This window comes from Miniopterus natalensis, chromosome 3 (assembly GCF_054644295.1).
Source record: "Miniopterus natalensis isolate mMinNat1 chromosome 3, mMinNat1.hap1, whole genome shotgun sequence".
In the NCBI taxonomy this organism is placed as follows: Eukaryota; Metazoa; Chordata; class Mammalia; order Chiroptera; family Miniopteridae; genus Miniopterus; species Miniopterus natalensis.
In genome coordinates this window covers 96,028,368-96,043,316 of record NC_142083.1, presented here as the reverse complement: position 1 = coordinate 96,043,316, position 14,949 = coordinate 96,028,368, and the positions used below count along the sequence as shown (strand labels likewise).

General features: G+C 52.6%; 1 protein-coding gene across 1 annotated transcript in view; it reads left to right on the top strand.

Moving 5' to 3' along the window:
* GSG1L (GSG1 like) overlaps positions 1-14,949 on the top strand; it is a 185,089-nt gene that overhangs the window by 103,709 nt on the left and 66,431 nt on the right. Inside the window, exon 3 of the mRNA XM_087815146.1 lies at positions 11,650-11,802. Coding sequence (XP_087671272.1) covers positions 11,650-11,802 — 153 coding nt within the window. The remainder of the gene's footprint in view (positions 1-11,649; positions 11,803-14,949) is intronic.

Here is a 14,949-nt window from a genome sequence, read left to right as displayed (position 1 = left end):
AAGTGCAAAGGCCCTGAGGTGGCTGGAGCGTGATGGGTGAGGGGATGTCAAAAGATAGGCAGGGCTTGACAACCAGGCGGGGCCTGCAGAGCCAGCAGGGAGCTGGACTTTATTCCAACTATAATGGGAAATCTCTGGAAGGTGGCAGCTTGATGATATTTACATTTTTAAAAGACCTCTGTCTCAAAATACAGCCCAGGCATTAGAACCACGTGGGCCGCTTGCTCAAAATGTCCCTCTCAGCCTCCTCACCTGCAGCATCAAAATCCAGGGCCAGCCTGGGAATATGCATTTAACAAGCACTTACCAGTTTGAGAACCGTTGTTTCAAGCAGATATTCTTAACCTGGAAACTCCCAAGAGTTTCCCCTGGACAGAATTCAGGGAATTCAAAATATTACATCTTTACCCTCACAAGCACGGAGTCCTAGCCCCGCTTGGGACTTTGTCGCCGATGGGAATGGCAGAGTTTTCATGTCACGTTATAGAGTTTGCGAAGGTCTCAGAACATTTCCTCCCTCCCCACTTCCGAGCTGGGGAAGCTGTTGGACTTGCACTGGGTTTTGGTATTTCATGCGTTAGTAAAGAAGCACGCAGGTTAGTGTTATAATCTGATTTTCTAAATGTCTTGATAACTCCATTTCAATATGATTGTTTCCCTTTGCAACCCTCTGTATGTTTATTTTATCTGTTTACAACATTGCTCAGAGAAAGCACTGGCTTCGTCAGATGCCACAGGGGTCCGGGCCTGGAGAGTCACAGGAGCCCGGCAGAGGGCACAGAGAACTGGAGGCTCAGACAGAGCTGGCACCACGCCTGGCTCCCCGCCACCACCGTGGGACCTCGGCAACCCACTTCCCTCCTCTGTGACTCAGTTTCTTTGCCTATAAGGTGGAGTCTGTAGCGCCTGCCACCGATGCTTGTGGGAAGGAACCAGCTGGGCCACCCAGGGGGCATCAGGCCTTGAGGCCATCCTGGCTCATCATGCAGGGGGCACCGGGCTGGCCCGGCTGCGAATACCAGCTGTACCGCTTAGTAGCTGGGATCTTGGGCTGGGCACTTAAACTCTTTGTGTCCCTGTTTCCTCTCATCCATAACTTGGAGATAACAATAGCACCCAAGTCATAGGATTGTTGTGGAGATGACAGGAATTTCTATTTGCAAGGGCCCAGCTAGGTGCTTGGCACTGCTTGGGTGACACGGTCGTCATTACTGGGTGTGTGTCACCCTTCGGGTTAAATCTGGGGTTCCTGGAGGGCTGGATTCAAGTCTTGTTCCTGTGCACCTGCATAGCAGCTGACAGAGTCTGAGTTTGGTGCAATGACTGCTGCTTTTCGGGTCTAAGGGGGGAGGGACAGTTTCTTCAGAGGTCAGGATCGGGGAGGGCAAGTCAAAGCCATCAGGGCCTCAGGGGACCCGGATTCAGCAAGGTGGTCCAGGGAGGCAAAGGGCAATGGGCAAGAGCATGTGTGGTCTGAGGGTCCTGGGTGAATATTGAACCCTGATCACCCAGTTGGACAGGGTTTACCCACCCCCACTCAGCCTGGCTCTGTCAGGCTTGAGACGGACGGGTTCTTGTCTTCTCTTCAAGCCTCAGGCTCTCCTCCATTAAATGGAAAGAGCTAGCGTCGTCGCGGCCTACCATGAGCTAAGCCTGGGTTATGCCTCTTTACAGATCTCATTTAATTCAGTTCTCACAACCGCCCTCTGAGGTGGATGAGGAAACTGAGGCTCAGAGAGGTGAAGTAACTTGCCCAAGGTCACACAGCAAGTCAGCAGCAGAGCTGGGGTTTTGCCTACAGGTGGCCTGGCTCCGTGGGCCATGCCCTTAACCCGTGGGCCTACTGCCACCGCATGGCAGGCAGACGTGGCCTTTTCTCCCCTGCACGGTGACCAGTGCCGTTGTGTGTTCACAGATGTGTTTTTGAGGGGACCGGGCTTCCAGTCTGGCAGCTGGAGTAGGGACCAGAGGGGGTCTGGAGGCCCGTCTGATGCAATGCCTTTCCTGGCAGCCCATGCCGGCGCCTCCGCAGCCTCCAGGGCAGGAAACTACAGGGAAGGGCGGGGACTGTGGACACTGGACAGCATCTGCCGCCTGCAGGGAGCAGCGGCCACCCAGCTCCAGCCTTTGTCTTCACGTGGGAATGTGGCCCCCGTTGCCAGATTTGCAGAAGAATCTAGATTTTCATGTCATTTTCCCGTTTTTAAATGTTGGCATCTAATTCAAAATTTTAAAAATATCGCCTATACCAAGGGAGAAAGAGAGAGACAGAGAGAGGTAGAGAGACGTACGGAGAGAGGCAGAGACAGAGAAAGCAAGCAAACAAACAAAACCCAGAAAAGCAAAGAAAAAAATCTCAAAAACTTGTCTTCAGCCTAGTTTACAACTTCTGACCTCCCCGGCCCTGTTTCCTTGGCTGGGCAGCAACCCCGTTTTGGAGATGGGGAAGGGGAGGCCCAGAGAGGCCAGAGGACTTTCCCAAGGTGCTGGGGGTTGCGGTGGGGCCGGAGCTCAACCTTGGCCGTCCGTGTCCTTGCCACCACACTCCCCCACCAGCCTCCTCCCCAGGCCCCAGCCTGTGTGGCTAGAGCTTATTTTCGAGACCAGCTTCTGGATCCTAAAGAGAAAGAAAGGTCATTGTGTGTGATGCCAAAGGCCAAGGTCACCGTGACACATCTCAAATGTTCAGTGACTGTCCCGGATTCCACAGAGCCATTTCTAAAGGGCATGCCTGCCGAAGTCATTTCTAAATTGACGGGGACTGGAGCCTTGCAGAACTCTGGGGGCAATGAGGCATCGTCAGATCTGGTCCAATGGTAAACTAGCTCGTCCCTTGGTTAGAGCGGAGAAAGACTAGTCTTTCTGGGCCAGCACGCCAGCTTGCTACACCAACGCTTACAGAGGACCTGCAGTGTCCAGGAGCTACACTGGGGGCTTGCAGCCACGGTCTCATTTAACTTGCCCAGAAGAGTCTGAGGTTCAGAGAGATCAGGGAAGGGTGCAAAGTCAAATCCAGGCCTGCTTGGCTCAAGCCCAGGCTCTTCTACCTCAGTGAGGCATTTCCCTGGAGGTGGGGAGAAGCTTCCTTCTTCGCTGGGTCTGTCTTGGGCCACAGCAGGGCCTGGGGGGGTCAGGAGAGGCTTCTTGGAGGAGGTGAGGTTCAATGAAGAGAGAAGATGTATTAGTTTCTTTTTGCTGCTATGACAAATTAGCACAAACTTGACTTAAAAACAACATGGATTTAGCATGTTACAGTTCTAGGGATTGGAATTCTGAAATGAGCCTATAGGGCTAAAATCAAAGTGTTGGGAAGAGTGCCTTCCTTTCTGGAGGCTCCAGGGAGAGCCTATGTCCTTGCCTTTCTCCAGCATCTAGAGGCCACCTGCATCCCTTGGCTCGTGGCCCCATATCACTCTGACCTCTGCTTCTGTCATCACATCTCCTATTCCTGACTCTCACCCTCTTGCCTCCTTCTCTTAAGGGCCCCTGTGATTACACTAGTCCATTGAACAATCCAGGATAATGTCCTTGTCTCAAAATCGCAGCCACACCTGCAAGGTCCCTTCTGCCATGCAAGAGACTTTTGGATGGGGACATTCAGGGGTTAGGACAGGGGTACCTTTGCAGGCCATTACGCAGCTGCTCCAGAGGGGACAACACTCCCAGGCTGGGGCCTGCTGGAGACGTAGGACCTTCAACAAGCGGCAGGTGCTGAGGGCACAGGGGAACTGGGCTACTGGGAGGCCCCTTGTCAAGGGCACTGGAAGCCGCCCGGAGGCCTTTGAGCTTCATCCTATAGAGCAGTGCTCCCCACGCCCACTGTGCATCGATTACTGGGGAGCTGGTGGAAAGGCAGATCCTGAGTCTGCCAGTCTGGGCGGGGCCAAGAGTCTGTGTTTCCCGCAGGCTCCAGGGGCCGCTGCTGCTGGTCTGTGGACCTGGCTGTGAGTGGTGAGGCTCCAGGAGAGGACAGTCTAGAAAAGATGGTGACACAGAGAGCGGTCCCACCCAGGCCCTGTGTTTCCAGGCAGCACACTGATTGGCGTTGCAGTGGCGTCCCGTTCCCACTGTCCTTATACGTCCCATGAGTGCCAGCACCGAGGGTCTCCACGTGACCTCCAGGCAAAGTCCAAAGGGCTCTGTCTGCCGCCCTGCAAGGAGGTCCCAGTGACCTCGGCCTCTCACAGGGCCTCTCAGGCCTTCGGGGGACGGATGTGGGGCTGGGACGGCCAAGGTGACTCGGGAGTAGCTCTCACATCCCTGCTCTTGGCTCCGCTAAATCAGTCTGGGCATATTTTTAGAGCTGAATGCCTTTCCTTTTAATCTAACTCTTTGAAAACTGGCACCCTCATGTGTGGGGTGGCACAGTGTTTGCTGGAGCCACTGTTCCCCGGAAAGCTGGACAGCTGAGAGTTTGCTGGGTGTTTCACTCCTGCATGTAGACAGCAGGGAGGACCCTGCGGGGTCTTAAATGTTGCCTCGCCACAATGTCAGGGACAGAAGTGACTCTAGACATCATTTTAGGGGGACTGTAAGCTCAATGCTCACGAGAGTTAGGCAGGGGCTGTGAAGGGTGAGGGCACCAGGCGGTCTGCAGCGGCCAGAGCTCGCGCTCTGTCTGAGGGGCAGCCCCAGCCTAGCCCCACGGTCATCATGTGTGGATGCCTGCCCAATATTGCCCCAACTAACCATTTTGCAAACGAATCCAGAAATCTGTATTTTTATGGGAAGTCTCCTATTTTTAAATGTTGATAATGAATTCAGATATTTTTAAAATACTGTGTGGGCCAAACAAGACATTTTTGAGGGCTGGATTTGGTCTGTTGGCAGCTTGTCTGAGAGGGAAACTGAGGCATGGGAGCCTTCCAGAGGTCCCACAGCCATAGGGCTGGAGCTCAGGGCTGCTGACGTGCAGTGCAGATCCTCCGAAAGGCAGCCCCTTTCCCCCCAAGCCTCAATCCCCGTGCCTCTGAGAGAGTCACCCCACTCCCCAGTCACGCTGCACCAAGCAGCCGGAGGTGGGAGACTGGCCCCCCACCCCGATCGCTCCCCACCCGCTTTGAGATAGGCGCACCCTAACTGCTCTCTGGGCCAACTTCTCAGCTGAAGGTGGAGGGCTGGGAGCTCAGTGACCCCCGGAGTCCCTCCCTGTGGCTCTCCGAGGCCCCTGACTTCTCTGAGCCTCCGTTATTGACATTTCACCGACAGCAGCTGTCAGGGGGCCTTTTCCAGCCTCAGGGGTCCCGGCCGTGTCATTTACATGATTTAACATGCTGGGTTTCAGGGAGCGTGTCACCGAGCCTACAGCCAGCGGCCATTTGCCATGACTTATTGATTTGACATATTAAACTGATGAGCTTGGGGGGAAAAATGTTTTCTCTTGAAATGTCGTTGCGTCTTGAGATTTCATCTGATTTTGCAACAATTCCCTCCGCTCCCGTAAGGGTTTTATTTGCCCAGTGGCTGAGCCGCACCTGCTCGTCTCAGCCTGCGCCTCCTCTGCTGCATTCCCTGGTAGTGACGACAACAGCCGTAACAGTGCCAGCCGTGCTTATGCGACATGGGCTACGTGCCAGGCACTGCCCCAAGCACTGTACCCATCAGTGCAGCCCATGAAGTGGGTACTGTATCCCCAATTCACAAGTGAGAAAACAGGTTCAGCGGGAGCCTCTCTCTCTCTCCCAGGCCCCCTGCTAGTGACCGACAGAGCCAGGAGCCAGCCTGGGTGGCCTGGCCCAGGCCTGTGCTCTTCACCCCTGTGCCTCACATAATTATTATAATAATTATAATAATTGCTAATAATTATACTTATTAGAAAGTGATAGTAATACTTAATTTTCTTGAATATTTTCCATGTGTCAGTCTCGTATGATTTATAGCTGTTCTCTCACTGAGTGCCCATGACAAGTCTATTATGCCCATTTTTCATGTGCGGGAGCCCAGAGACAGAGGGGAGGCCCCAGCCAAGCTTCTCACCCATGATTCCCCGTCAGCCAGGGAGCCGGCTGTGGAAACTGTCTTAGCAAGGGTGGGATCCGGATCCAGGCAAAGGGAAATCGAAGGGAAATCGAAGGGAAATTGTTCTTGTAAACGCATCGATTCCATCAATGGCGGGTCAGAGTTGGCATCACAAAGCTCTTTGGTTTCTAGGCCCAAAGTGCAGCTCACAGGATTAGCTGTCATCCCACAGCCCCGCACCTGATGAGAAATCATTTTTCTTCTGCTCCTGGAGGTCACCGCTCTCAGCTGCAAATCCAGCCACCAGTGCAAGTTTCAGAGACTTGAAGCAGTCATCCCTGTGATTAGTGAGCCTTCTCGGTGTCACCAAGGCAAGGCCCGCGGGCCCTCCTGGAGGCTGCAGGCCCACTGTCCCGCCTTCCTTGCGGCCCACAGCACTCATGAGAGCGAGCACTAGTGGTGGCCAGGCCCGGCACCATGTTCCACTATTGCCATCCACCTGCTCTCTACTTGCCAGACGCCAACACCTACTGTCTGGCGTTGACTCAGTTTTTCCTGAGGTCGACTCACTCTTTTATACATGCATTTAAGAGGGAGTTTTTTTTGATCAGTGGTGCTCGTATTTGAGTCTACATCAGCAGTACCTGGAGGACCTGCCCCCCCCCCCAAGTTTCTGATTCAGTTAGTCTGGGGTGAGGCCCAAGAATTTACATCCCAAGTCCCCGAGTGCTGCTGTCCCGGGTCAGGCAGCCACCCTGAGACCACTGGCTTAGATCCTCGCTCTACTTAGATCCTTTGGCATAAAAACCATGTGTCAGGGACGGTCTCTGAGGGGAACAGAATTCCCCAAATGGTTCAGATGAAGGCACTGAAATAACTACTTAAAGAGGTGTGGGAAGGGCTAGGAGACTGGGCCCCCAGACTGGTGACAGAGGGGAGCTGCCACCAGCCTTGGGCAAGAGGAGAAAAGGGCGGGAACCGGAGCCTGTAGAGCTGCAGCTGTGACAGTGGACCTTGGACCTCGGGGCTGTGGTCATGGGCAGGAAGATGAAGCCACAGCCAAAGAAGCGGCTCAAGACAGAGAGGGGGTGGCGGGGCCAGGGGCGGGGGCGGGGGGGGGGGAGGACGGAGATCACCGCCAGAAAGTAACTGTCAAAATGTTCTTCAAGTCTGTCTAGAGACTGCTGAGGATTCCGAGCTTCTCGTTGTCTTAAACAATTAACAAGTGCTGGAAAGGTGTTAAGGACACATTAGCATCAAATAGAGACTTTTGATTGAGGTGTTATTTAAAAATTAATGGGAAAGTGAATAGCTTTCTCACTCTAACCTTGTGGTTTAACACACTTAACACCACGCAGGTAGCACCTCCCTCCCCGTGTTGCCCACTGGGGGTAGCACCCCCTCCCTCCCTCAGGCCCGGGGAGGGCTGCTGGGTGCCGGCAGGGAGGTGTCAATCCCCCGCCTGCGGCAAAGGGGTGGGCTCTAGACCAGGGCAAGCCCTCTGGCAGGTGGGCATGTGCTCAGAGGAAGCGCTGTGGGCAGGGACGGGCCCACACCCCTGGTGTCTCTACCCTTCCACAGCCCCTCCCTGGATTATTCATGTTCAGCGGATCCCACCTCCTACTCTTTGCTTTTGCTCCACATGCTTTTCACGGGCACCTCATCCCCTCCCGTACCTCCAGCTACCGTCTAGTGGACAGCCACAGCGGGCATTTAGTGAGCGCCTGTGCCCTGCCGGAGTGGCATGGCAGCTTCCTCCTGGACGCCCTGCAGCTGGCACAGACGCCGCATGCCCAGCGGCCTCCACATCTTCATGCCTTAGCACCATCTCGTTCTCAGCTGCCCACGCTGGAAGCGTGGCACCCCTCTGGACCCCTCCCTCTCCTCTACCACCACACTCATGGTCAGCAGGCCGCCGAGCCCACCCCTCGGGAGCCATCAGGTTCCCCGCCTGTCCCCACTCCCGTTGTTGCCACGACCCAGGCTACCACCATCCCTCACACGGAGTGCGCAAAAGCCCCTAGCTGGCCTCCCCGCCCACACCCCTTCCGGAGCGGCCCCAGCACAAGTTTCCCTTGCTGAGAGCTTCAGGATGGCACCTGTCTCTGCAGCATGGGTGCAGCCCACCTTCCCGGCCTGGCTTCCAGTGTCCTCAAGACCCACCTGCTGTTCCCTGTGGCCTCCTTCCCACCGTACCTGGTGGCCAGCTGGGCTCGGGATTGCTGAGAGCTGAAGCCTCCCCCTCCCCCTCCCCTTTCGTGGCCGTCACCTTGCAGGAATCCTGGGTCAGGAGTTGTCTGGGACGCTAGGTGAGATCCATGGCTGGGGAATGCTGCGCCCCACACCCGGAGGGCCCCTGCGAGCGTGGAGAATGATTACACAGTGGCCACTCCCCCTGCCAGCCTAGCTCTCTACCCGTGGTGGCTCCTGGACTCAGAGGGGCCTGGGTTTGAATCCCGTCTATACCACTCTCTAGCTGTGTGGACCAGTTGCTTAATCCCTCTGAGCCTAAGTCTGCTTATCTGTAAAACGGGTGCTACCTCATGACCTTGCAAGGTTGTTGGGAGGATTGGGAAATATTAGTGTCTGAGGTCTGATTCCCTGAAAGTAGACCCTGAAATGAGGATCTGGGCAGGTTTTTTATAAAGAAAATGCCCATGAGAGAGTAAGGCGGTTGGGAAGCAGGATAGGGAAGGGAGGAAGGCGACTAAGGGGACAATGTCAGCAGCACCCAGGGAGCAGCTATAGTCTTGACCCCGGGGCAAGTGTGAGTCTGCAGTGTGGGTCACATCCCAGGGTTGTCACAGCCAGAGCCACAGGACAGGGCCACGGGTCAGCTGCTGGCGGACCACAGCATAGAGGGAAATGTAAGTTGGCAGCACTTTCTGAATGAAGATGGCAGAACAGGCTCCAGTTGCCCAAGGACAATCCTCCAAGGAGAGGAACACTAAAGAAAGGTGCGAACCGGCCGGGTGGGGGACCGCCGGCCAGTGCGACTTGGCACGTGATGAACGCCTAGTAACGGTGGCTCTTTTTGCGACTACTGTTGCTACTATCGGCATAGCAACAACAGCTCTTATTGTTATGAATTTTCTTGGCCTGGGTGGGCTGAAGCTTTCAGACGGATGCTCTGAGCCCAGTGGGCAGAACAAGGAAATAAATCTGGTGGGAATAAAGAGCATGACCCCAGCCAGCACCTGAGATATTCCCGAGCATCCCACCCCCACAGCTGTCCCACCTGAAAGCAGCGTTGGGCCCTGCTGGGAGGGGAGGGCGTGGGGCATGGAGGCCTGGCCCAGGGTCCCCCTGGGCAGATGAGAGCCCCTGGGGGGCAGGGGTCGGCGCAGGGGAGGCAGGTGAGTCAGGGAGCCACCCTGGGGAGGCGCAGCAGCAGCTGGAGGTGAAGGCTGCTGGGGGGGAGAGGTGGCCCAGCTTGCCCTGCATCTCCTGCCCCACTCCCTGCAGCCTGGTGGGCCCCGGGCCAGCGAAGGGCCTGGGAGGCTGCAAGTGTGCCGTGCCAGGGGGTGTTTTAACAGCACCCAGGCTGCCAAATGCATATTATTCTTTTACAGAAATCCAAGGGATTGCCCAGGAGATGGGATATTTCTGTAGCAACCAAAAAAAAAAAAAAAAAAGAAAGGAGAAAAAACAATACACACACACACAAGTTCTCCATAGCTCGGAAAGCCCCGTTGTGCTAGATAGTATTCGGTGTTTGAGACCCTGCCTTCTTCCTTGGGGAGCAGACAGGGGCTCTGAAATTGCTGTGTGTTTGCTTCATATATGCTGGGTGCCCCTAGGCTAGTCCAAGTGGAAGGAACAATTTGTGCAAAGGCAGAGAGGTAGGAAAGAACACATTTGACAGCGTCAGAGAACAGAAAAGCTGAAGATCAGGACTCTTAGTTGTAAGTGACAGAAATTCTACCTCAAATCGGCTTAGGCAAAGACAAGGTGTTAATTGGTTCATGTGATTGAAAGAACAGACGACGGGCAGCTTCAGGCATGGCTGGATCCAGGGGCTCGAACAATGTTCCAGGACACAATCTTCCTTTGCCTCTTGGGTTTGCCTTCTTTGACATCTGCCACCTGGTGACCCAGCCAATTCTACCCTTACATCTTCCTAGCCTCAAAACCAGTGGAAAGGAAGGAATTTTCCTCCCTACTAGTTCCAGCAGGAGCCCCGTGGCTGACTTTTGTTGAGCTGACTTGGGTCATGTGTTCGTCTCTGACTGGGCAAGCCTGGTTCATAGTCCTTTCTCTGAAGTATGGGTCTTGCTCAGACCATGTGGTTAGCGCAGTCTGGAAGACAAGTCACGGGGATGTGTTTCATCTTCTACTTTCCACCCTTTTCCTCAGAAATCTTATCTGCTCCCACAATTTTATTTCTCCGTCTTGCTCTGTCTGTAGCCTTGACCTCACCCAAGAGCCCCTGGGCTCTGTTTCCAGCCCCCCCCCCCCATGTTCCTCCCATACAACATGCACTGAGCTCTCACTGTGCACTACGCTCGAGCTCTACAGTGCCGTGGTAATTGAATCCTCACAGCACAATGCTATGAGTAGGTGTTATATTACCCTCATTTTATAGGTGAAGAAACTGAGGCATAGAGAGGTTCATTCCTGAACCCATGACTAGAGTCAAGGGGCACATGGAGCTCTGACTGGCCAGATACGAGTCATGTGCCCAACCATGGAGTCAGGATGTGGCTCAGCTGCAAATGAACTGCCTACATGGAGAGAGGGCAGGGACTCTCCAAATAAAAAGCATGTAGGAAGAAGGGGGGTGGGCGAGGAGGGGAGAAACAGAAAATGGCCCCTAAACTAAGTAGTAGATGATGGGAACCCAATTTGGAGCAATTAGGGGAAGAGAGCTGTGCTATCTCAGGGACTACAAAGTAGGTTTGAACAGCCAAACCACTGGAAGGACAGGAGTGCGCCTGGCCTTCAGGAACAGCTGGAACAGGCGCTCACACTGTCAGAGAGCTTGGATCTCATCTGAGCCTTCCTTCTGCCTCGGTCTGTGTTTCCAGGCACAGATTCCTGGAGAAGGGCTTCGATCGGCCAATTCTAGGTCGCAGGATCATATCGAACCGATCAGCTGTGTCCAGAAGGGTGGGACCACAGCAGAAGGTGGCAGCTCCTAGGAGAACCGGGAGGTCGAAGCTGTGGGAGTAGCAGTGGTGGTTTAGAGAAAAAAGTGGAGTAGGGCACAGGGCAGATAAAATCACAGGTGTCCCTTGAGGGCAAGCAGGATGTGTGTGAGTTGGGATACTCATAGCTGCAGGTCACACTGACTCAGGGCTGGTGGTTGCTGGTCCAGTGAGGTCCCCTTTCTATAGCTCTGCTCAGTAACCACAGTGTCAGCTTCATCCTAAGGCAGGTGCCCGCCTGGCTGTGGATGGCTCCGGGTGGCAGTCATCTAACAGATGAGAAGAGAAAGAGAGGCTCGGGCATAGCCACAGGACAGGAGCTCTTCCCGCCCATCTGAACGGGCCCACTTCGTGGTCACATGCCACACTGGCTGGGATTCCCGAGCCAGTCTTGTGAGGAGGGTGTGTGGCCACGATGGTCGTACCCTAGTCAGCTGAGGTCTATTCTAAAATGACTCGATCCCCTGACCAAGGGCGTGGGGTGGAGTGCACACGGAGCTTGCCCCTGCGTGCCCCGCGTCTCACAGCTCTGCCTCTGTCACAGGGGTGCTGTGGCTGTCAGTGGTCTCCGAGGTGCTCTATATTCTCCTGCTGGTGGTCGGCTTCAGCCTCATGTGTCTCGAACTCTTCCACTCCAGCAATGTCATCGACGGGCTCAAGCTCAATGCCTTCGCCGCCGTCTTCACGGTGCTCTCAGGTAAGGCCCAGGCCCCGGCCGGGCAAGGACGCGCCGTAAACAGCCCCATGCTTAGAGTGGGGGCAAAGTGGGCTAAGTCCTGGTTGTTCCATCCGGATGACCTTGGGCCAGTCACTCCTCTTCTCTGAGCCTCAGTGCTGCAATTTGTAAAATGGGATCATTTGCTCACTTACTCATTCAGCACGTGCTTATTGGTGTCTGTCATGTGCCTGGCACGGTGCTAATAAACAGTGGGTGATAGTAACGATCAGATAGTTCCAGCCCTCATGAAGCTCCCAGGTGGCTGAGAGAGGTGAGAGAGGTGGAGTGGCTTGAGATGCATTCAGGAGATGGATGTCCCATGGTTGGCGATGGAGGGGTCTGTGGCACTAGGGAGAGGGAGGTGGTTGTGAGAATGGGCTGGCAGTGGTGGCTTTCACAGGGATATAGAAGGGGAGCCTTTTTGGGGTGGAGAACACTCATCTGCTTTAGTGTTTTTGCTTTTGAGACATCCGCATGGAGATGCCCGGCAGGAAGCTGATTCAGCAAACTCACCCAGAAGCTCAGGGGCCAGTGTGAGGTGGGCAGAGATCCTGGGCAGATGCCACAGAGCCAAGGATTTCAGGGTTTCAGGAAGAACAGGATGGTCAGTGGCATCATATAACCCAGGGAGCTGGGGATGGGGGGACTCCAAGAAAAAGCCACTGGATTAGGTGGCCAGGTGCCCAGAATAGTTTCAGCAGATCCAGGTCACAAGGGGTTAAGCGGGGTGTGGGGGAGGGAATAAAAGGACCTATAGCTATAACTTCAGGTAGCCTGACAGATAGAGTGGTGGCTTGGCCGTGTGAGACAGCTGCTCCTAAAAAGCCCAGTGTAAATTGAATTTCTATCAATCTAACCCTGGTCTTCGTGCACTGGAAGAATTCTCTGTTTAATGAGGCTGCAATGCTGAGCCTCTGGTAGGGAAATAATCGCCCCTAATTGAGGTGTATGTATAGCAGAGGGAGCCCTCAAAGAAAAGAGAACAGAATTCATGAAATTCTAGCACATTCTGTAGATCAAAAAGTATGTGACCTGTCACTCCAGGGTGCGGGAAATAACCATAATAGTCAAAGGGGAAAAAAGAAACTAAGAGAGAAAAGAAGGAAAACAGTGACCCTCAGAGCACACTGCCTATTAGGGCCTCTGGTGACCTCACTCCCAACTGTCTAGGCAGATACCCTGTTTATTGTTTTCTTTTTTCACCTTTTATCCATTTACTCAGCTGACATTCACTCAAGGCCTCCTAGGCCCCAGGCGCTGTGCTAAGTGTGGGGGAGTCAAAGGGAAAACAAACTACTTGGCCCTTGCCCTCCTGGAGTTTGCTGTCTGGTAGTGAGAGGAACTCGCCAACTGACCACAGCACAGTGGGCTGACCTCCATGTACCCAGCATGGTGAGTCCTGCAGGAGCAGCACCCGGGGGTGAGAATGGGTAGGGTGGGGCATTGGAAAGCCACGATTTGAGCTGAGACTTGGAAAAAATGTAACTGTTTGCTTGATGGGCAACTTGGGAAGGGTATTCCAGGTGGAGAGAACAGCATGGCAAAGGACCAGTGAGGTGGCGTATCTCGGAAATGTCAAGTAGTTCAGAATGGCTGGAGGGCAGAGCGTAGGGAGAGTAGGAATGTTGGGAGATGAGACTGGAGAGCTGGGTGAGGGTTTTGATGTTCTGTAGTGGTCTTGTCAGTGGCTTCATCTTTCCTTTTCTTCCCCTCCACTAAACTTCCAAGAACCCCCTTTGTTATCCCAAGCATCCAGCCCTTCCCCTTAACCAGCTTACTCCAGTCACAACACAAAAGATGGTGGTGGCCCAAAGCAACCATCTCCAGTTTCGTAAGCACGCTTCTGCGGGGGGAGGGGAGAGTCGTAGGGGTTGTGGGGCTCTTCCCTCTACCTGTAAGGGCTTATCAAAGTTTTCACCTGATTACAACTAATGAAATTGAAGCAGTAATAAAAAAAACTCCCAACAAACAAAAGTCCTGGACCGGATGGCTTCACAGGTAAATTTTACCAAATATTCAAAGAAGACTAACACCAATCCTTCTCAAACTATTCCAAAAAACTCAGGAGAAGGGAAGACTCCCAAGCTCATTTTACAAGGCCAGAATTATCCTAATTTTAAACCAGATAAAGACACTACAAAAAAGAAAATTGTAGGCCAATATCCCTGAAGAACACAGATGCTAAAATCCTCAGCAAAATATTAGCAAATCGGATCCAGCAACACATTAAAAAAATCATACACCATGATCAAGTGGGAATTATTCCAGGGATGTAGAAGATCCGTATTTGGAAAATGATAAGACCCTGAAGAAAGAAATTGAGGAAGATACAAATAAGTGGAAATGTATACCATGCTCATGGATAGGAAGAATTAACATCATTAAAATGTCCATAATACCCAAAGCAATATATAGATTCAAAGCAATTCCTATCAAGATACCAATGGTGTATTTCACAGAACTAGAACAAATATTCCAAAATTTTATATGGGACCACAAAAGACATGAATAGCCTCAGCAATCTTGAGAAAAAAGAACAAAGTTGGAGGAATCACACTACCTGATATCAAACTATACTACAAGGCCATAGTTATCAAAACAGCATGGTACTGGCATAAAAACATACACATAGATCAATGGCCTAGACTACAAAGTCCAGAAAGAAACCCACGACTATATGTTCAATTAACGTCTGAAAAAGGAGGTAAAAACATAAATGGGGTAAAGATAGTCTATTCAATAAATAGTGCTGGGAAAATTGGACAGATACTTGCAAAAAATGAAACTAGACCATCTTCTTACATCACACACAAGAGTAACCTCAGAATGAATGAAAGAATTAAATGTAACATTTGAAACCATAAAAATCCTAGAAGAAAAAAAAAAACACACCAAAAAATCCTAGAAGAAACATAGGCAGTAAAATCTTGGACATTTCTCATAGCAATAGTTTTTCTGATATATCTTGTTGGGCAAGGGAAACAAAAGAAAAAAAAAATAAACAAATGGGACTGCATCAAACTAAAAAGGTTTTGCACAGCAAAGAAAACTATCAACAAAATTAAAAAAAAAACACCCCACCGAAAGGGAGAACTTATATGCCAATGACACATCTAATAAGGAATG